Consider the following 23,406-nt stretch of genomic DNA (forward strand, 5'->3'; position numbering starts at 1 on the left):
AATTAAGTAGAAAATGATTTAAGATCCAAGGATAAGCCTTGATGATCTGGTTTTAAAATTAAGTGAATTTAAGTTTTAATAAAATTTTAAATGTGTGTAAAGGAAAGATTTAGTGTTTTGATGATATTAGTGGGTGTATGATTGCTGTTATGTTTTAGGTGATGGAGCTGGAACAACAGGATGATTTATGATTACTAACCATTTATTGTCATGCTACTAATTTTTATTTTTTATTTTTCAATAAATATTTTTCAAACATGTTTTGTATATTACTGCAGAATTTTAGGAAAACGATCTTAGATCTTTTTATCAATCGTTATTGTATATTAATAGTTTTGTTTAGCGCCTGAAATGATTTTGAAGATTAACTTCAAGGTTTTATGTTTGCAAATGAAAATCTAAATTCATTGCCAGTAGTATTCTAAATATAAAAGTTTGTTCTGGTTTTTGCCTAACTATCATATAGCTATATGGCAAGTTTCTACTTTGTCGTATGTCGTCTCTGGTTCGAGGTCTTCTTCCAATTCCGGGTAGTTCTGTTATGGTTCGGAATATTGGCTCTGATCTATTGAGTCGTAGAGACATTTCGATTAAATTATTGTCGTATAACATTTTGTAAATGTTTTTGTCTAATTTCTAATCTATTTTGGTTAATTCTAAGCTATTAAGGTCTTGTTCGAGACTTATGGTCGCACCAGATGAGTTAGGACCGAGTTGGTTAACTCATAGAGTAATTTCGGATAGGGTACACCGTCTGCTCGTCACGCTATCTTATTTTCGGCCGGATAGATTCGTGCAACTTCTTAGTCTAATACCGATCCTAATCTTACTCTTATACTATCTAGTCTCAGGTTGTTTAACTAGTCTCTGCTAGGCTCAATAGATCTAGGGTATACTGGTTTATTGCGGCTGCTGAAGTGCTCGGGAGAGTCCAACTAATTTCTAAGTTAAATTCAAATCTCTCTGGTGCTGAAATTACAAGTAACTTCAGCACTTACAAATAAGTGGGTTGTTAGTTAGATGGATCATGATTGGTTAATATTAAATACTTTACATTGGTAAAATATCTAATTTATCCAATCATAAAATGTAGTTTAGATCAGGTTCCACAAGACGTAGACCTTAGCCATAATACCCCGAGGTATCCATTGAGCTAATGAAGAAATCTTAAAACTTTTGAGAAGAGACTCTTTATCTTAGACGCAATTCAATTGTTTCGACTGCGGCCTCCTTTGAGTTTATTCATTTACGACAAGTTTTTTGCTGCGGCCCAAAAATCTGCATCCTAAAAAATTGTCTCCATTAAAAATATATAGGCCCTGAGTATGACGTCTGGTTCGACTCAGTTCAACTTTATCTCCTTCGACTTTCGATTTCGAGTATTCAACTTTATGTTTTGACGCAGCTCGACCTTATATTTTGACTTAGTTTGAATTGATGTTTCGACTCAGTTCAAAATAATGTTTCAAATTCTTACGACTTCATGTTTCTTGACTTGCAATTTGGCTGTTCATCTTTATGTTTCGACCTTATGTTTCGAAGTAGTTCGACTCTCAGATCGATCGACCATAAGCGCTGCGCGACTATGGCTTTTTGGTCGAACTACGACATCTGGTTCGACAACTTCGGTATAGCTAAAACAACCTCGAACCTGGTGATAATGAACTTTATAGTGAAACCTAAAAGTATTCATGTGAAAACAATCGGCAATATGGATTCGAACTTGGTAGCCCTTGACCAGTAAATGATTTAAAAAAACCTGTTTTAGAAACTTTTATTTTTGCAACCACGTGAGCAGCAATTTTGTTAGCAGGCCTGTCAAGTTAACTGTTTTTTTTTCGTCAATTTCACGCCCCGCGGTCAAACACAGCTTTTTTAGCATAAACTACCAGTTGCTGTGCAATTAGAAGGAACTTGCTTTTAAAAAAACTTGACTTTTTACGACTTTTTCCTCGATTGTGTAAAATATTTGAGTGGTGTTAACCCGATCAGATGTATTCTAAGTCTTCGAAAAAAATTAAGTTAAGTTTCAATTAACTTTAGTTAAATTTAGACAGATTAAGACCGAAAACGAAAACCAGTTACTCTAGTTTTTTCAAATATTTTTTCTTATTATTTGGGTTTATTCTTAAAATTTTTTGCCATTATAAAAATTGAGTAATGGTAAAAATAGGTTAAAAAACTATTTATATAAAGCTAAAACTAAATATTTGATAATTAAGTACTTATTATGGCCTAACCCGAAGCTTTTCGCGTTACTAGCTTGCTTTGCTCTCTCCAAGTTAGATTAAAAATCAAAAACTTCACAACATTTTTCCTCGACACCTGGAAATCTTTTTGATATTTTTGTCTATATACATTTAACTGAAAGGGTTTTAATATGAAACATCACTCGACCCAATCAGATGAGTTTTCGTACTACCTGATTTTGCATGGTTAATTTTTTTTTCAGATAAAAGAACCAGGGAAACTGAACAACGGAAAATATAAGCAGAAGTAAGTTACCTGACCAAGGAAGTGTTAATGGACCTCAGAAAAACAAAAACTTTCTACGAATTGTTTTTTAACCTTGTTTTGAAAAAGCACACTCTTTCTTTTTAAGTAGAAAATATTGGGCTCTATTGCGTTGTGGTAAAAAAATGAAATTTAGGAAATGTTCATGGTGGTCGATCTTTTGAAAAAAAAACCCAATTTCAGAGAACTGAGTCGATAGGTACGCAAGGGAAACTAAGTATTGAAATCTTTTTCCGAAACTAGAAGTCTTTCACGCTTTTCTCTTCACGCCTTCTAATCATCAAAGATTTTAATTAAAATTTAGATAAAAAAGTCACACGGCAAAAAATCAGATTCGGCGCGAACAACCCTTAAGATTTATTTCCTGAAAGCAATTTGACCTATTTAAATGTTTTTATTAAAATTATTGAGACGTAAGAATCATTCGATAAAACCAACCACATTGAGAAAAGAGAAAAAGCTGTTAATTTGCGATTTTTTAAAAAAAAATCCCTCCTTAATTTAAAAATCAGGCTACTTTTTTGGTCAAATACATTTTTATCAATTGGAAGCACCAGTTCAAATAAATTCGAAGTGAGGTTCAAAAAATTGGAAGTCGAAACACCGAAAAAGAAAAATGAGTGTGAACAAAACCCGTTTTCATGAGATCGCCTCATAAATAGAAAAATGCTCTTTTAGTAGAAATTTAGGCTCTTTTTTCTTCCTACTACCTGCAAATTTCTGTTCACTCTGTCCGATAGTTAGAAAAGCTGGCATGTGGATTGATTGGTCCATAAAAAACAACTTTGGTCTGCATACCTGCTGTGTAAAACCGCTCGTTACACCAAAAAAATGGTTCTTATAAGAAGTGGGGGCAGGGGGAGGAAAAAGCAAAACTAAACATTTTTATACTAGACTGGGAAAAAAAGCAAAAATTCTGAATTTTACAAAAAACATAGTACCACCTATTAAGTAAAAGTTCACTGCGCTCGTTCGAGATTAACAAGGCATGCCAATAATGAAAATAAAACGTCTGTTTCTGCAAATGCTAGTTTTGTTTTCTCGTCTAGGTTAAAAACAGAAATTGACTCAAGATAGATCGGTTACACAGATTCGTTTGAAGAACACACATAAAAACTTCCAATCGATTGAATATGCTTTTGAATCATTCAAAAAAAAAAATAGGTAAAACTTCTCAAGATTTATGCACCTTATATTCGGGCAAAGGCAACTAAGTACATTAACACTAAATCTGATTGTAACAACGTTAAACGTCTCGTTAAACGTCTCGTTGAACAACGTTAAACGTCTAATGGACATTGAATAGTTCTAAAACGCATTAACTGCTTTTTCGATTTACAAGTCAATGAATCTACATAGAAAGCATTCGGAAGCGCTTCGGTAAAAAGCGGATGAAAATCATTTTCTAGATTCAATTGTCGCTTTTGAAACTCAAAACAAACATCTATTCGAAGCATTGCTTACCTTGGAGGTTTGAAAATTTCTTTGAATGATGCCAATAATAAGTTTTTTTTTTAAAAAAAATCTGTGGTCGGTCCAATGATAAGAAACAGTTAATGGAATAATTCTGATCCAACATACAGCTCTAGTGTCATCAAAAAAAAATAGTGCGAGTTGAACTTCTAAAGTTTGCCAAAGTCAAAGGTCTTTTTTTTACGATTTTTTGATGACGCTACACGTATCAGTTGAAATTTCAGGTGATTTTGCAATGTGACTCGCAGTAATTAGCTCATCGAAGTCGAAATTCCAAATGGTTCCCAGTAAAAGGATTAAGGCCAAATTGGTTTGTTTCAAGTTACGCGCTATACATTGCGAGGAAGATAGCTAGTTAGTAACTAGTTATTAAATCATCATTCAATCCTGTGAGCGTCTGCGTTTGACAATGGGGCTAAATTGGCTACTAAATAATGGGTAAAAGGGAAATAAGGGCAAGTATTTTGGGATAGTCCAAAAATCGTGAAATAATTATTACCTTTGACAGGTGAGGCTGATCGATTCTCGCTACACTGGATTCTAGCCGGGTTCCATTTGTAGCTTATTGAGCAAAGGCACAACATCCAAAAATTAGCAAGCAACTTCAATTCTAATCCAATTTGGAATTCTAAAATTCCCCCATGAATCAAACCAGTTATTCTGCATACACCACAATTGCTCAGTTGTAGGTTGTAATGTCGCTGTTTTTGAGAATGAGGTTCGCGGCAAGCGTCATTGCTTTTTTATCTCCCCTCGAAATAGAGGAGGAGGCATCGTTTTCAAGTCTACCCTCCTTCGCCGATTGACCTTATCTCAGATTTGAAAAAAATAATCGCCCATTTGTAGCATGAAACATTTACCTTAAGGTCACTCATCAGTACCCATTACATTACATACAAGCTAGTGATACATAAATATACACATTAAAATATACCTTACTTTGGTTTTGTATTTTCAGGGGTGTTTTTATGGTATATACTCTGCGCATATTAAATAGGTGATCTCGTTATCTGGGTCTGCACCGATTAAACGGGTAATTACATTAGGAAAAATTCAGCCTCAAAAATTGCACTGTGTTAAGTTGCTCCGTTTAATGCTGGAATGACAATAGGAATCGGTTTTCAGACTGAAATTTATAAAGGAATGCGATACAAAAAAGTCAGCTGCCATGACGCGACATCACTTTTTGCGATGATCAATCTTTTACTCATTGCCCGTTGAAATAAACAAAGCAAAAATAGATAATTGCGGCGTAAGAAGCACATGGTTGTTTATCTACAGTCAGTCTTGCGAAAAAAACATTACTTAGAGGCAGGGGCGGATCTAGGATTTTCTCAAGAGGGAGGGGGCGGATTTTCATAAAAATTTTCGAACATTTTGTCTAGTTTTTTTTAAGAAACAGGCCGAAAAAAAAGGTTCTCAAGTACTTTTTGGAAATTAATGACCAAAAAATCGCGTTTTTTTGTCGCGCGCTCCCCCTTCTTAAAGTTAGTGTATATTGGCGCCAAAGTCGCCCTCAGAAAATTTTAAGGGTCCGTCACCAAAAATGAACATCTCAAAATATTACAGAAGGGGACCCATTGGGTCGGTAAGGGGTCGAAACCCTGAGGGGAAGGGAAGTCCCCCCGCTCCCCCCCCCCCCCCCTAAATCCGCCCCTGCACAGAGGCGAAGCAGAAGTTTGCACCACTTGCGATGCAAAATGGAACAACTATGATCACGAATAATTGAACAATCAGCAAAATTGCAGAAAAATTTGAAACAATTGGAATTCAATTTCAAGCAGTATTAGAAATTTTAGTTTCTAGATTATTTGAATGTTAGGAAAGAGCTGAAATTCCAAGAAAATCCGTTCTCTGGGAACTAATTTGACAAAAAAACCAGACGAACGATGATCTAAGAATTTATGTTTGCAAAAAAACCTGACTGCGCAGAAGGATCTTGGAGTTTAAGTTGTTTGTTATTCTTCTACACAAAATCTAGAAGACTAGAAAGCAAGTAAACCAAAAAAAACAATATTATAAAATTATCAAAAAAATATTCAAAAAGTGGCACAAAATTTCATAACTTCAATTTCCTGTTGTGACAACAAAAAGGGTAAAAACAGACTTGTCCCCAAAAATTATTTTAAACCAGGTTACAATTAAAGGAACTAGGAATAAAATTTTTCTTTTTTTTGAAATTTTTACAAGAAATTCTTTGTGGAGTTGATTTTCGGAATTCAAACACTTTCCCTCAATCCCAAAAAACTTGCCGCAAATTTTGCGAAAAAGTAGGAAGAAAACTAGGTGAGTAGGCCGACAGCATTTAAGCCGACGCCCCATAAGCCAAAAATTGGATTACACTTTTTGGCAAAAAGCCTTATAGAGAAAAATTGCACCTACCTTCTACATCTAATCTATGAATTCTAAATTCGAATTCGAAGTTAATTCATATGTGATTTCGGAACCTAAACCGACAGAAAAAGCCAATCAGAGAGGAAAGGAAATGCGTTAACTTTCAGGAGCAGCCGGCTGCTGTATGATTGGCACAGATTGTTCTGACCATTGTTATAATTGTGCCAAATAGATGAGAATTTATCACTAAAAATAATCTTTCTGGCGAAAATGATGGTTTCTTTTTGTTGACAGGGCAAGAACTTGCAGCTGATATAATCCACACCTTACAACAAATTTTTTTAGCTTATTACTTAACTTAACATGTGAAAACAACGGAAGCAGAGTTCTGTTTTCGTGTTTTGCCAAATTTGTGTCTCAATAGCTAAAACACCGAACCAGTTTTTTGGCACATTGAGAAATGAGATTTGGTTTTAAAATCCGAATCACGACTGACAGATCTTTAATATGATACCTCGTGTGACCCCCTTCAGGCTTTCTTTGAGATAGTAAGTTAGGCAAAAACTGACCCTGGGCCAAAGTTACCTCAACTACTCCACTACGCCAGAAAAATGAGCAAAGATAACAAATTGAAATGCACGTAGCACACAAAAGTCTACTACCCTTGTCCTGACAGAGGAAGAAAAAAATTCGTTGAAAAATTTGGGGACTGAAAACAAAATATTTTATAACTTTTAGGTTTATAGTAGCATCCTAGATATTTTACACAGACTAAAAATAAGTTTTTCAAAAGCTATAAACTTTTTTTTCAAAAAATCGAGAATCTAGACATACGGCAAATAATCTATCTCTATCAGACTTTAAAAGCTCATTCGGCAAATTAAAACTACAAGTGACGGAATCATTCATAGCAAGAAGGAAAAATGTGTTTTTTCACTGTTTTTTTCTCAAGTCAAATAAATGAGTAGTTTCAATTATTTTGTGAAATAAGTAGTTTTAACTAATTTGTTTCATTCCTTGCTCTGTTTTAAACTTAGAAATAAATAAAAAGGTAAGCTGAAGTTTCAACAAAAAGGTTGCGTAACAGTGTTGAAAAACAGCAGAGTTTTTTGAGCTCAAACCCTGCATCATTATATGAATAACCCAAAAAGTTTTTTTGTCAAAGTAAAAATTGCTTAAATCAGAAAAAACTATGCCGTGGAAACAATGCCAAAAAAGTAAACAGGCAAATAAAGCACAAAAACTAAAACTTTCAATTTTCTCAACTTGGTTTTTTAAAAAGTCAAAACCTCAGATTTTGACATCCAGGGCATGTGAAATACCTCTATGCTAGGCGCGAAAATTAAAAAAACTGATGACAACTGGTACAAACTCGAAATCTCCAATTTTTGACAGAGGGCATGTAAGTTACCTCTATGCTTAGCGGCGAAAATTAATATATTGATTTCTGTAATCATATTTGTCTCGGTTCCTGTATAAGAAACAGAAGCACACATATACATAATCTCATACATGAAATCCTGTACGCTTCGAACAATGCAACATGGGGTCAAAAAACCGTTTTAAAGTTAGTGGGTTTTAAAAAAAATTTAATAGCAAAAAATTAGTTTTCCAAAATAAAGCCAAAATAAAATTTATCTCTCTGTAAGGAAAAATATTCTTTCTTAAATCCCGACTCACTAAAAAACTGATTTTATTAAAGTTTAAGAGAAACACAATTTAAAAAAAATGGGAAAGAGAGAAGCAAGACATATTAAAATAGGAACAAACAGCCAGATTTAATGTCTTCCATAAACTTGTAAAAGGCATTTGTTAAATGTTGTCCAGGCATTGAAGTTGCCCTCATCTTCGGCCTGCGCATCTTTATCAAAATTTGAACAAATATCATAGTTAACAACAACAGATTGCTTATTTGTTCCTGCTTTAACAGAGAAGAAAAAAGACTCAGTAACTGTTGCATTTTTTCTAAGGCATATTAAAAGTCTCTAACTACAATAAAGCTAGCTTTCAAAAAAATTGACTTTCAAAAAAAAGAAGTCGAAGTACTTATACTTTTCCCCAATCACAAGTCTTCTGTTGCTGTAGTATACCATTTTGAATTTTTTTTCAAAGTTCGCGACAACGAAACTAAAAAAACTAATATTGCATTGTTTTCAAATTAAAACTTTCAAAGCTTAAGCGTGTTTGCTCTAACTTTCGCCAGCTTTTAATTGAAAAATCAGGAAGGGGGCGCTCCCCTTCTTAAAATTAGTGTAATAGTGTAAAATTTTAAGGGTTCGTCACCAAAAATGAACATATCAAAATATTACAGAAGGGGACCCATTGGGTCGGTAAGGGATCGAAACCCTGAGGAGAAGGGACGTCCCCCCGTTCCCCCCCCCCCCTAAATCCGCCCCTGCACAGAGGCGAAACAGAAGTTTGCACCACTTGCGATGCAAAATGGAACAACTATGATCACGAATAATTGAACAATCAGCAAAATTGCAGAAAAATTTGAAACAATTGGAATTTTCAATTTCAAGCAGTATTAGAAATTTTAGCTTCTAGATTATTTGAATGTTAGGAAAGAGCTGAAAATCCAAGAAAATCCGTTCTCTGGGAACTAATTTGACAAAAAAACCAGACGAACGATGATCTAAGATTTTATGTTTGCAAAAAAACCTGACTGCGCAGAAGGATCTTGGAGTTTAAGTTGTTTGTTATTCTTCTACACGAAATCTAGAAGACTAGAAAGCAAGAAAACCAAAAAAAAAAAACTTTAAAAAATTATCAAAAAAATATTCAAAAAGTGGCACAAAATTTCATAACTTCAATTTCCTGTTGTGACAAAAAAACGGTAACAAGAGACTTGTCCCCAAAAATTATTTTAAACCAGGTTACAATTAAAGGAACTAGAATAAAATTTTTCTTTTTTTTGAAATTTTTACAAGAAATTCTTTGTGGAGTTCATTTTCGGCATTCAAACACTCTCCCTCAATCCCAAAAACTTGCCGCAATTTTTGCGAAAAAATAGGAAGAAAACTAGGTGAGAAGGCCGACAGCATTTAAGCCGACGCCCCATAAGCCAAAAATTGGATTACACTTTTTTGGCAAAAAGCCTTATAGAGAAAAAATGCACCTACCTTCTACATCTAATCTATGAATTCTAATTTCGAAGTTAACTCGTAAGTGATTTCGGAACCTAAACCGACAGAAAAAGCCGATCAGAGAGGAAAGGAAATGCGTTAACATTCAGGAGCAGCCGGCTGCTGTATGATTGGCACAGATTGTTCTGACCATTGTTATAATTGCCCCAAATAGATGAGAATTTATCACTAAAAATAATCTTTCAGGCAAAAAATGATGGTTTCTTTTTGTTGACAGGGCAAGAACTTGCAGCTGATAAAATCCACATTTTAAAACAAATTTTAATAGCTTATTACTTAAATTAACATGTGAAAACAACGGAAGCAGAGTTCTGTCTTCGTGTTTTGCCAAATTTGTGTCTCAGTAGCTAAAACACCGTACCAGTTTTTTGGCACATTGAGAAATGAGATTTGGTTTTAAAATCCGAATCACGACTGACAGCTCTTTAATATGATACCTCGTGTGACCCCCTTCGTGCTTTCTTTGAGATAGTAAGTTAGGCAAAAACTGACCCTGGGCCAAAGTTACCTCAATTACTCCACTACGCCAGAAAAATGAGCAAAGATAACAAATTGAAATGCACGTAGCACACAAAAGTCTACTACCCTTGTCCTGACAGAGGAAGAAAAAAATTCGTTGAAAAATTTGGGGACTGAAAACAAAATATTTTAAAACTTTTAGGTTTATAGTAGCATCCTAGATATTTTACACAGACTAAAAATAAGTTTTTCAAAAGCTATGAACTTTTTTTTAAAAAATCGAGAATCTAGACATACGGCAAATAATCTATCTCTATCAGACTTTAAAAGCTCATTCGGCAAAGTAAAACTACAAGTGACGGAATCATTCATAGCAAGAAGGAAAAATGTGTCAAATAAATGAGTAGTTTCAATTATTTTGTGAAATAAGTAGTTTTAACTAATTTGTTTCATTCCTTGCTCTGTTTTAAACTTAGAAATAAATAAAAAGGTCAGCTGAAGTTTCAACAAAAAGGTTGCGTAACAGTGTTGAAAAACAGATGAGTTTTTTTAACTCAAACCCTGCATCATTATATGAATAACCCAAAAAGTTTTTTTGTCAAAGTAAAAATTGCTTAAATCAGAAAAAACTATGCCGTGGAAACAATGCCAAAAAAGTAAACAGGCAAATAAAAGCACAAAAACTAAAACTTTCAATTTTCTCAACTTCGTTTTTTAAAAAGTCAAAACCTCAGATTTTGACATCCAGGGCATGTGAAATACCTCTATGCTAGGCGCGAAAATTTAAAAAACTGATGACAACTGGTACAAACTCGAAATCTCCAATTTTTGACAGAGGGCATGTAAGTTACCTCTATGCTTAGCGGCGAAAATTATTATATTGATTTCTGTAATCATATTTGTCTCGGTTCCTGTATAAGAAACAGAAGCACACATGCATAATCTCATACATGAAATCCTGTACGCTTCGAACAATGCAACATGGGGTCAAAAAACCGTTTTAAAGTTAGTGCGTTTTAAAAAAAGATTAATAGCAAAAAAGTATTTTTCCAGAATAAAGCCAAAATAAAATTTATCTCTCTGTAAGGAAAAATGTTCTTTCTTAAATCCCAACTCACTAAAAAACTGATTTTATTAAAATTTAAGAGAAACACAATTTAAAAAAAATGGGAAAGAGAGAAGCAAGACATATTAAAATAGGAACAAACAGCCAGATTTAATGTCTTCCATAAACTTGTAAAAGGCATTTGTTAAATGTTGTCCAAGGCATTGAAGTTGCCCTCATCTTCGGCCTGCGCATCTTTATCAAAACTTGAACAAATATCATAGTTAACAACAACAGATTGCTTATTTGTTCCTGCTTTAACAGAGAAGAAAAAAGACTCAGTAACTGTTGCATTTTTTCTAAGGCATATTAAAAGTCTCTTAACTACAATAAAGCTAGCTTTCAAAAAAATTGATTTTCAAAAAAAAGAAGTCGAAGTAGTTATACTTTTCCCCAATCACAAGTCTTCTGTTGCTGTAGTATACCATTTTGAATTTTTTTTCAAAGTTCGCGACAACGAAACTAAAAAAAACTAATATTGCATTGTTTTCAAATTAAAACTTTCAAAGCTTAAGCGTGTTTGCTCTAACTTTCGCCAGCTTTTAATTGAAAAATCAGGAAATGCATCAGTTAGGGATATCAATAGTCTGAGAATTGCTCCCGCCTAAACACGATACAAAAAATCCACATCAATGCCTGGCTGATTTGTTCTCCAGGCATTATTTTTCATCTTACACAGAAGCAAAAATGTACTTCGAATACGCAAGCAAAAATGTACTTCGCATACGCAAGCAAAAATATGACCGACAACGCAACTGGGAAAAACTGAATCAGTAAAACTTTGAGTCTACGTAATTGCTAAGTGGCGCATGTCAATTATGACGCATTAGCAGTACCAGTCAATTTGAAAAAAAAACCAAATAACATGCCTGAATTTATAGAGCGGACACATTTCAACTAGTATACGAAAAAAAAAATCATTTAAAACATCCGAACCTGCAGAGGCTAGAGCTCTCTTAAACTGCTGACTGGTCTCCTTCCCTACCTCTACGCTACAGAACCCTGATACCTTGAAGCTAAAGTGCTATTTGTAATATAAAATTCCTGTTTAATATCCTTAGCATTGGTTGTACTTAATAGATGGATCAAAATGATCACTTTCAAAATGAACACATTTTGTCGCAACAATTGCATCGCAACAATATTTGCGACTTAGGTTGGATAAAAAAAGAAAGTTCATACTATAACACAAGCTATGCTTGTGTAAACACAACAGAACAACAGACTTGGACAAAATTTTGCGGCTAGTAGCATCCAACACAGAAATGAAGCAAATCTCCTAGCCACTTGCAACTAATAGCAAACATAGAAAAGTAAGCTACTTGGAAAAAGAGACAAAACTTCAAAAATGGATGTTTAACTAAATGTTTGAAAAACTTCATATCACGATTATCCATGCAGATGTAGACGAATATCTATTCTGCCTGGGAGTTTGAGGACAAAAAACATTTTAAAAAAAAACTTTCAAATTGCGTAATCTCCATAACCCTTGTTAATCGCAGCGGTAGTTAATCCAAAAAAGTTCGAAGTTAAAAAAAACGTTTTCAAAAAAGATTTGATAGGTTCCAATCTCTGTATAAGCGCATGCACTTAGATTTTTTAAAATGACTTATTGAAGGATATGTTTACGGAGTTTTGGTTGGAAACCCAGAAATGAGCAAAAACGAACGCCAAACTTTTTTTTATCGTTGTTCATCCAATGGTAAGAACACTAAGTAAAACGTTTGCAAAAATGCAGAAAAAATCAAAGCTGACAAAAGTTGAGACAAAATCAGATAACTACAAAACTGAGGAACGCACATATAGATAAAAACACGAGTAGAGGTCGGGCCTCAATCTGAATACTCACCTAAGGAGCTTCAAAATAATCACTTTTTTTCTTGATATTTTTTTCAAACAATGTTTTCGATTCAGTGATTTTCGTCTCAGTTTCTTTTGGCTTAATTGCCATGCGATAACTATAATATAAAGCAGGTAGTGCGCAACTCTGCTTGGTCTCTCTTTCAAAGTTGTTTAATAAGCGGAATGAACAAACAACTCAACTCCTGATCTAATTTAACTGTATTGAAAATTTTTATCGATTGTCCATCATTCCTGCATCGTATTGCTAAATAATTGCCCTCCCATTACTCCAATAAATCACAAAAAATGAGTTAAGTAGTTGATGACACAGAGGCGAAGCTGAGCGTCGCACCACTTGCGATACAAAAACGAATGACTATGACAAAAGCAAATGAAAATTAAAATCGAGAAAAACTCATGGAAGAAAATCAAAACATTTGGTAATAATTGCATAAAAGTCAAAAAAAACCAAGAACAAACTTATCTACACCATTAAAAATCCTCATGAAGAGCTTCAGGACTGCCAGAAAGAAACCAAACCTTAAAAAAGTCCTTAACCCGACAAAAGATACAGATGATATTCTAAAACAGACGACAGTTTTCAGCTTGCAAAAAATAGATCATTACTGGAATCGAATACCCGGTCTGTTGTTTTAGGCATATGAGTTACCTCCCCGCCAAATGCGCACGAGACTCCTGGCTCATGGGGTCGAGTATATGGAACCTGATCTAAACTATATTTTATGATTGGATAAATTAAATGTTTTACCAATGTAAAGTATTGAATATTAACCAATCATGATCCATCTAACTAACAACCCACTTATTTGTAAGTGCTGAAGTTACTTGTAATTTCAGCACCAGAGAGATTTGAATTTAACTTAGAAATTAGTTGGACTCTCCCGAGCACTTCAGCAACCGCAATAAACCAGTATACCCTAGATCTATTGAGCCTAGCAGAGACTAGTTAAACAACCTGAGACTAGATAGTATAAGAGTAAGATTAGGATCGGTATTAGACTAAGAAGTTGCACGAATCTATCCGGCCGAAAATAAGATAGCGTGACGAGCAGACGGTGTACCCTATCCGAAATTACTCTATGAGTTACACTTCGGTCCTAACTCATATAGTATGTCTTCTGTTTTTCAAAACGCCACAATTTCAAGATTGAAGCAATTATTCAACTGCCTTTTCAGTGTGACACCGCAGTCGGTTGCCCTTCATTAAAAACACCTAGTGAAGAATGATTTCTTTTGATTGTAAAAATTGAAGAAATTTTTCAATTTCTAATTTTTTTCTACTGTCATAACGATTTCAATTTCTCATTTTATTTCGTAGTCGCGATATTCTGTGCAAGTTCCTCGGCGACCAGTTACGCTGGTTTATGATCTCGGATCTCTTTAACTGTCGACCAAGGGAGCTGCAAAAGGTGTTGCTCTTCAACTGTTGCAAATCTTTTTAACTGTTGCAAATCTCTTTAACTGTTGCATAAGATGTTGCTCTTTAACTGGTTTTGCTCCTCAACGGTCGCTCTCTAATATTTGAAAAAAGGGGGACAGGGTAAGAGATCCCTGGTTTGTACTATCAAAGTGGTTATTTGCAATTCTGGGTGTGCATTCTTTTGTAGTATTTCAATTTTATAGCTTTTCGGATATAGATAAATAACTGTCCTGTCCACATTGACTAAGCACTTCCAGGAAACATTTCAAAAGCAATAACTTGCAGTTTAATTACAGCGCAGCAGAGATATGTAATTGAATGTAGTGAAAACAAAAGTTACGAAAGCTACTTTTTGCTATTTTTTTTGGTGACACTAACAAAATTGAGTGAGTATTTTCTGGTGAAAAACTTTTTTTGCTTTGAAAGTCTTGAACTATTTTGCTGTGAAAGTCTTGAACTAATTGGCTATGAAAATCATTACATGGCATTTTCAATTTAAAAATTCACATTCAGATTTACATTTCGAGGCTCAATCTGGAGGTGTGGCTTTGAATGTATTTTTTTTTTGTTCTGAAAAATTGAAAAATCGGGAGGAACTTAGTATTCGGGTGTGTTTTAGATTTTCTCCAAGCAAAATCAGCTTCCACAAAAAATTATCAAAATTAGTTGAGTTATATATCACATTAAATCCCTTTCAGTCATAATTTGAAGATTAAAAAATTTTCCTTGTGTCGACAAAAGTTTTCGTTATGTCGAGAAAAACCGTTTTGAAATTTTTGATTTTTCGTCTAATTTCGAGCAAGTAGACTTACAATAGCTTATTTTATTAGCTTAAAAGCTTACAATAGCATAATTTAGCCAGGGGCGGATCTAGATTTTTCTCGAGGGGGGGGGCTTTTTAAAAAACGTTCGAAATTTTTTTTTAAGTCGACCAAATTGATTTTCCGAGCTCTCCTAAAGCACTAAAAGGCGCTGTTTTGACCAAAAATTGGGTTTTTTGGCGCGCGCACCAAATGGGGGACCTAATATATAAGGTACAAAAAGGGGGATGTACATAAGGGGACGTCCGCCCCTGACTTACGCCGCACAAACTTATTTTTAATCGAGTAAAGTTAGTTTTTTGAGTAATTTAGCTTTTTGGAATCAAAAGTTGAAATAAATGAAAAAAAAATTTAAAAAATCTAAGATTTTTTATTTTTCTAATCATTTTTCTACAAAAGCTTTTCCAAATTGCGCATTTTACTATGACTGTTTAGTTGTTCGTTCTGATCCTTTTTATCACACTACGCAGAAAAAATGACACTTATTTGAAAAAAGATGTACTTTTTTAAGAAAGGTTGAAAGATCAAGGATACTTTTCATTTACGAACAAGCCAAATAAAACATTGGCAAAAAGTAGAAAAAAATGCCGAAAGCGATAAAAAGAATTGTATTTTTGAACATTTTTCCAACTTCGAGGAAAAAATATATCACGTTGAAGCTCTTAAATAAAAAGAACACTCTTATTGCAAAACGTAAGCTAATAACCTAATGCAAGGGTACGTCATGCAATTTTTTTCAGTATATTAATCATTTACAAAAAATATTCTATCAATAGTTACTCGGGCTTCAAATAAACTTAATTTGTTTCAAGAATAATTTTCTTTAAAATTTCCATTAGTTTTCAAATACTATCTGATTTACGAATACTAAGTTATCTATCTTATCTAGAGAAAACTGGATAAAAAGTAATTTTATATTCCGCTGAGAATTCGGAAAACTAAAGTCCAATTTCGAAACTAGAAGTCATTCCACTTTTTTGTTGCATTTCGAAATGGATTTCTTAAAAAGTACCAAAAGGAGGACCTAATATATAAGGTACATAAGGGGGATGCACATAAGGGGACGTCCGCCCCCCCCCTGAATCCGTCCCTGATTTACGCCGTACAAACTTACTTTTAATCGAGTAAAGTTAGTTTTTTTGAGTAATTTAGCTCCTTTTTGGAATCAAAAATTGAAATCCAAAAAAAAATTTAAAAAAATGTAAGATTTTTTATTTTTCTCATCATTTTTCTACAAAAACTTTTCCAAATTGCGCATTTTACAACGACTGTTTAGTTGTTCGTTCTGATCCGTTTTATCACACCACGCAGAAAAAATGACACTTATTTGAAAAAAGCTGTACTTTTCAAGAAAGGTTGAAAGATCAAGGATACTTTTCATTTATGAACCAGCCAAATAAAACAGTCTTTTTCTATGTACGTATTTTACAATATTTACATTAGGCTCACGTACTTAACAACATTTACATTCGGATCAAATGAATTTTACATTGTGATATGAGTTGAAACTATCTAGTAATAGAAAAGTCCAAAAACTGCCGCTACACAAAAGAGCGAGTCGTTCATAAATGTGTCCTGGGCATAATTGTCCGTGTCAGCGTCCCAGAAGCATCTGCAGCCCATTTTCACACCTTCTCCTTTCTGTTCCCCAATGACTACCTGGACCAACAGTCGGTACCGATCATATCCCAGCTCCTTGACTGCTTCCTTGATACTTTCTGAGAGCGTCTTCGTAAGATCGGCAACTTCTTCCGCGTTATATGTTTTGTCAGTTAGATTCTTTGAGAGAACTGAATTAATCACTTCCCTAACTGCTACTGGTCGGAATTTGTGTTTGAAATTCGGCCGAATAACGAAAGTGTTCCCTGAGAAATCAACCTCGTCGTTTTGAGCAGTATCCATATTAACCTGAAAAACATCAGCGAACTTTTACACACCGTGGATCATCTAAATTCAATTTTTAAAAACAAAGCTTTCTAAATTTGGAAAGCTGAAAGTAATCGTTGGCAGGTCACCAGTTACTACTAAAAAGAAGAAACATTTTATTCATTAAAAATCAAGATTTACACAGAGGCGAAGCTTCGTAAACACTTGCGAGAACACGACAAAAAGCAGCTCTATAAAAAGCAACAAGAAAAATTCGAAATAAGCCTCAAATTAGTTTAAAAAAAAACGGCTACGCCTGAGAATCGAATATGCGACCAAGAGATTATGAGTCCCTCAAACTTACCACTCAGCCACGGCCGCTCAATAGGCACTAAACACGAGCCACAAGTAAAGAGAACATATGCTGTGCAACTTCCAATGATACAGTGAAAATTCCAAATAACTTTTAATGAACATTTTATTTGCGAGTTAAGTTAGAAAAAAAGAATGCTCGTAACACTACACTAAGCTGATCGCAAGTGTAAAAACAAAGATTACATTACTAAAAATCGCCAATAAAGATTGGCAATAAGTAAACAAAAACTCAGAAACCGATAAAAATTTTTTGAACATTTTTCCAACTTCGAGGAAAAAGATATATCACGTTGAAGCTCTCAAATTAAAAACAAAATCTTATTGCAAAACGTTAGCTAATAACATAATGGAAGGGTAGGTCATGCAATTTTTGTTAGGTATATTACTCATTTACAAAAAAAATTATATCAATAGTTACTCGGGCTTCAAATAAACTTTTATTGTTTGCAGGATATTTTTCTATAAATTTCTATTGGTTTTAAATACTATCTTTTTAACTAATACTAAATTATCTATCTTATCTAGAGTAAACTGGATCAAAAGGCAATTTTATATTCCTCTCAGAATTCGGAAAATTAAAGTCCAATTTCGAAACTAGAAGTCATTCCACTTTTTTGTTGCCTTTCGACTTCTGCTGTTCGATAGTGGAGTTTACCTTCATTTAATAAAGAAAGAGAAGTCTACTCAAACATAAATCACAAGTCAAACCACCAAAAATCAAAATTGAACGTGCGTGAACACTCAGACTTTTCCTGAAAAAATCATTAAGACTCATTCATTCTTTTACACTTAAAAAAATGAAATTAACAATTATATAAAGATTCCAAGATAACACGGTTAAAAAACATAAGGGCATTTTAGGAAATCAATTATTTATCTAGTTATCTTTCCACAGGCCGCCACATTTTTATTTTCAAGTTACAGATATCGAAAAAAAAATGATTATATTTTTTCAAAACTTCAGCTCATGGTAATATCTTTAGAGCGTTTCGATTACCTTATGTTCTTTTATTGAGTTCCATATTGGTACAGACCTTATAAAAGAAAAAACTTTCCATAAATGTAGCATTAAGTTTACTGATCGACGATGTTCAGTCGGCTGATGATTTAAATAACCTAGCTTCATAAAGGCTGATAATATGTTATGTCATTTTTTCCAGAAGTGACATGCTAGTTTCCAATCGTGGAGAAATCTTATCGCCAATATTGACGCTGATCTATACTTAATTCTATTACTGCCCAACTTAAATATTTTTTAATTGATATTCAGACAAATGGAACACCGAATTATGTATTAGAACCATAACGACTTTAATCATAGGAAATCTTGGACAATCAACTATTTCAGATAAATAGTTGTTAATATTCCACGAATATTTTAACCCGCGTTTCCACAATCAAGATAAATCTTATTCCTAATTGAAATAACCTAAGAATCATCTGTTTCAGCTATCGCAAACTATTCACTTGGTCCGCTGAACGCGATTCAGTCAAATGTCAGAAGTAGAAAACCCGCTCGATCAATTTTTTGGGTTCCTTTATCCACTGTACATGCGATTAGGAACACAAATGCCGCAAGAGTACAACATACCATCAACAGTTGGGCGCAAATGGGCATGGCTGTGTACTTCTCGCTATCAATTCGAGATGGCCAATGGGAATCTCAGGCCCCTATATGAGCTAGCGGAGAACGGGTCTTCATCAACTAGATGCGCCTGCCAATATGGCGGATCACTTCTCGTCATCGACGATCTGGATTATAGTGTGCTACTTTTGCAACGCTCGTTATTCTCTGGTATTAATCAAAGACCAGCGGTGGCGGCTATGACTATTCATTTAAGATCAACAAATTCAGATTTAGATAAATATTTGTTAATATTCCGAGAACAATTTTAAGCGCTCTAACGAAACCAAGAGAAATCTTTTTCTTATTTTGCATAACCTAAGAATCAGCCGTTTGAGCTATCGTGATGTTTTCACATTCAATTTTTTATCGGTTATGGTTTTCTGACGGAGGCTAATGTTTTAATGACACAAGCCAAATTTCTTCAAAATCTTAGTATTTCCAGATGATAATTTAGAATTTGATCGACTATAGCTCCGAGATGTTTGACGAATGGTTTTTCTTCAATTTTTTTTAAATTTTCAGTACGACTATAATTTTTAACGATAATTCCTCGCGTTGCTTATTTTACTGAAAATAATGAGAACTATGAACTGTTTCTTTAGCATCTAGTTTTGGATAACTTCCGAACACGATCGAGGACGATTGAAACATTCCAAATTTTGGTCGAGACGGTCGAATTATAAATTGAGCACCTCGACCCGGACAGTTGTATCAACGACGTCCATATAATTAAGAAAAAATTTGACAGCCTCTGGAGTAATCTACTTCTATCACTTCCCCGGATTGACCTCCACACTAGGAAAACGCTAGTGAGACAATTTTTACAAATGGAGCAAATGAAAAAATGCTAGTCATACAATTTCAAACTATAGAAAATAAAACGACTTCAAAAATAGAGTTTTCTTCTATATCAACAAAAATTAAAAAACTGAACCTGAAGTTGTTCAAAATCGATAAATCAAGGATAATGGTATTGAAGTTGATTATGGAGACAAAAAATACCAAAAAAAGATGACCCGAGCTTCCGTTAAAAAAGCTAGGCATAAAATTATATACTATGAACATTGTGCGAATAGCGTTTTAAGAAAAAAACCTTTTATAAAAATTGAGGATGTTACAAATTTATACATTCCATCCAATGGTCTTAAAACGGATTCTAGACACACAAAACTACAAAAAAATGATGCCATTTTTTTTGCAAAAATGCTAACTGTACATACTAAGAAAAAAATGCTAGTCGCAGAGCTATCAATCAAATGTTCCCCTATAATCCAATTAAAATGCATGGCGCTGCTTCCAAAATTGATTACTGTACCAATAGCAATTCATTTTTTGTGAGAAGATTTGTCCATTTTTGTCATGCTTCCAAATTTGACTGCAAAATGGTGGCTGCGTTGTATCCAAAATAAGAAAAGATCACAACCTCAAGGAATCTTAAAATTGTTCCGACGCCTGAAAGTGTGGAGGAATCCTGTCTTCTGAAGTTATTAACCTTTCATTTAAAAAAAAACTTTTTTCTCCATGCACAATAAGCAGCCACCAATAATTATCAGAATTGATCAAGTCATAATAACAATAATGCACTATAAATCATCATTCAAAAAAAATTATAATATAGAAAAACAAAATTCACTGTCGAAAAAAAAGGAATGGAGCTTTGTTTTTACTTTATTTTACAAACAAAAAAGCGAGCAAGTAACGTTTGCTAGTTGAAAACTGTCTAGAGAATTAGTCAAAATTTAGCCCACACTAAAGCCCAATTTGTGAGCTCAGAATGAATAAGCAATTCATAAACGGTATAAAAATTTGACATCAATATTTAGTGATGTGACGCAAAAAATTTTCCCTGGGGAATTAGAAAATTATCGAATCGGCGCTACACAAAAGCAAATACTAATCAATTCGTCAAATCTGATGCTAAAAATAGCGTTCATTATCTGTATAATGTTTTTATTCGTAGAAATGAATAGAATATCCAGAATAGTGACAACAAACACTGAAACAAAAACTATATTAAGAACACCATCCCGCACTGACAAACTTGAGATTTAAATCATTTCGTAAGAAAATTTAGACGAAAACAATTGACAAAAAAGATTTAAAAGGTTTTTACGCAGATAACATTGTTTATAGAAATCCATTTACGATTATGATAGCCCATTTAGAATCGTAAATTGATTTAGAATGGATTAAATGGATTGTAAGGTTCAAAAAAAAAATCTTTTTTTTTTGCATAAAAAATGGTGTGCCATTCGACCAGAATGCCGTTGATTTTTATTCGGAAGAAAATCATCGCACGATACGGTCAAAATGACGAAGAATGACGCTATCAGCAAAGAACCGAAAAAAGAAGGGTTATTTAGAAGTGAAGTAAATTTTTTTGCACTTTCGCTTTGGAGAAGCATGACACGTAACAATTTGAGATTCGCGATAGCTAAAAACCGCAAAAATAAGAACGCCAACTTTCGCTATGAAAATACACGCGAGAGAGAAAACGGCAGCAATTAAGTCGAGAATAACAACTGACATTAAAAAAAAAACAAGCCTTCCGAGTAATAATAATTGTGCAGTTACAATCGTTACTGGACATATTTCACCGATCGGGAAGGCTAGAAGTGACGATAGCAACCCTTCCTGAAGGTGTAGAGGAAGCTTCAACGAAGACCGCGTATTAGGAAGGGTCTCCCGTTTTATTGAAAAACTAATTTTAACAACATTTAGCTTCATGGAATGCACTGAATTCAATTTATTAACATCAAAGATCATTTTCACGATATGAGAAGCTAGGAGTTTAGGAAAGAATCGATCCAACTCCGATGGAAGGATTGATTTTCTCTACTGTACAAAAACATTAGTAATATAGTATTATAATAATGACAGTGTATCAGTCGTCTGATAGCCTTTTGACAGTAACGATTTTGTCGACTCGATGTTACGAGAACTACTTTGATTTGGCCAAGGTAGAGGCAGTCAAAAACACGTCAAGCCTTATTTTGACGCCAGCCAGTCGTTTTAGGAGTCGGTTTGAGTTTCCGTCGGTGTCTATTTCCGGACGAATGTAACATGGATTCAAAGGGACTTCCGCAGGGCAAGGAAAATCATCAAACCTCAACAGAACTGGTTTAAATATTCTTTTTGATTCGAAACTTGATTAATTTTAGGTACTCAAAAAATCTCCATTAGTAACGCAGAAAGCAAGAGTCACCCAGGGAGAGCTTTTCACAGCAATTTACTGCGTTTGATTGATTCCCTTACAAATTGTGCAAAACTAAGTGTTCTCGCGGTTTATTTGTTTGAATTTTGATCATTTGGCGATGGCGTCGCATCTTTCGATGAGCTCATTGTGTATTTCCTTTCATTTAGCTCGTCTCATAAAACAAATCAATTTTTTTTCCAATAACTGTACAGGTTATTTTTGATCGTGTTGGTAGTTTTCGAGTTCTTTTCAAATGGCGTTTTTCAAAAGTAATTTGAAAAAAAAAGAGTCACAAAGGTCATGTAGTGAAGATTAGTTACACTACCAACGTTCTAGGCTCAACTTTATTAGGCAAACAACATATCATCAAGAAACTCAAATAAAATCCCATTTTTTTAATTTCTACTATTTGTTTTGTTTGCCAGTCCAGAAAATCTGAAAAGACTCTGTAAAAAATTGCGAGAAAAGTTTGTCTGAATAAAAACTGCGAGAAACTTGAAAGAAAAATATAATTGCCGCTACTTCTCTTTTGTTTGTTTGTTTAGTTAATCTAAAGATAATCTGGATAAAATGAGTAGACAAAGAAGTTGTTATTGTTTCTGATTTCTATCGTTTTAATAGTTTTTTGGACAAAAAATGGCAACACAGGACTCAAATTGATGAAAAATGGATGAAACTGATTTTGAATATGCTTTTTGAATCAAAATTTTGAATCATATAACGATTTAAAATTGATTGAAATTTAAGAGAAACAAAGAGAAAAAAATCTAAGTATGAAAACAAATGTTTTGACCGAAAATCAAATGTAATTGATATTACGAGTCTTCGGCTCTTAAATGCTCGAAAGTCAGAATCGATCAGACCTAAACTTTGTTGAGTGAAATTAAGTTGATTGTCCGCTTTCTCTCATTTCAAGATTTATGCGTTCAGTTGTTATCTCGAGATTTACCGCGTTTCAATTCACTGTCTCCGTGGGTATGACATAGCGCACCAGGCTATTATTAAAAAAAACCCGCTGGGTATTTTAGAACCAACAAAGTCCCATGTACTATCGAAAAAGACTGTACTCGAAATTCAAAGTTTTTAAATACGCCAACAGTGAGAAAACCACAAGAGAATGAGCACATACTACCAACCGACGACGAAAACAATTTGCAAAACAGAGACAGAAACTTTCAAAACCAGGAGCAAAGAGAACAATGTGAAA

At 33.9% G+C, this 23,406-nt stretch overlaps 1 protein-coding gene across 1 annotated transcript; it reads right to left on the reverse strand.

Moving 5' to 3' along the window:
• Positions 1–16,647: 16,647 nt before the first annotated feature.
• LOC134853491 (dynein light chain Tctex-type protein 2B-like) lies at positions 16,648–17,037 on the reverse strand. The gene has a single exon (XM_063869492.1). The coding sequence runs from the start codon at positions 17,035–17,037 to the stop codon at positions 16,648–16,650; it is 390 nt and encodes a 129-aa protein (XP_063725562.1).
• Positions 17,038–23,406: the final 6,369 nt, after the last annotated feature.

This window comes from Symsagittifera roscoffensis, chromosome 8 (assembly GCF_963678635.1).
Source record: "Symsagittifera roscoffensis chromosome 8, txSymRosc1.1, whole genome shotgun sequence".
Lineage (NCBI taxonomy): Eukaryota > Metazoa > Xenacoelomorpha > Acoela > Convolutidae > Symsagittifera > Symsagittifera roscoffensis.

Excerpts from the sequence above, each read along its gene's own strand:
- LOC134853491 (XM_063869492.1), bottom strand. The coding sequence starts at position 17,037 with ATGGATACTGCTCAAAACGACGAGGTTGATTTCTCAGGGAACACTTTC.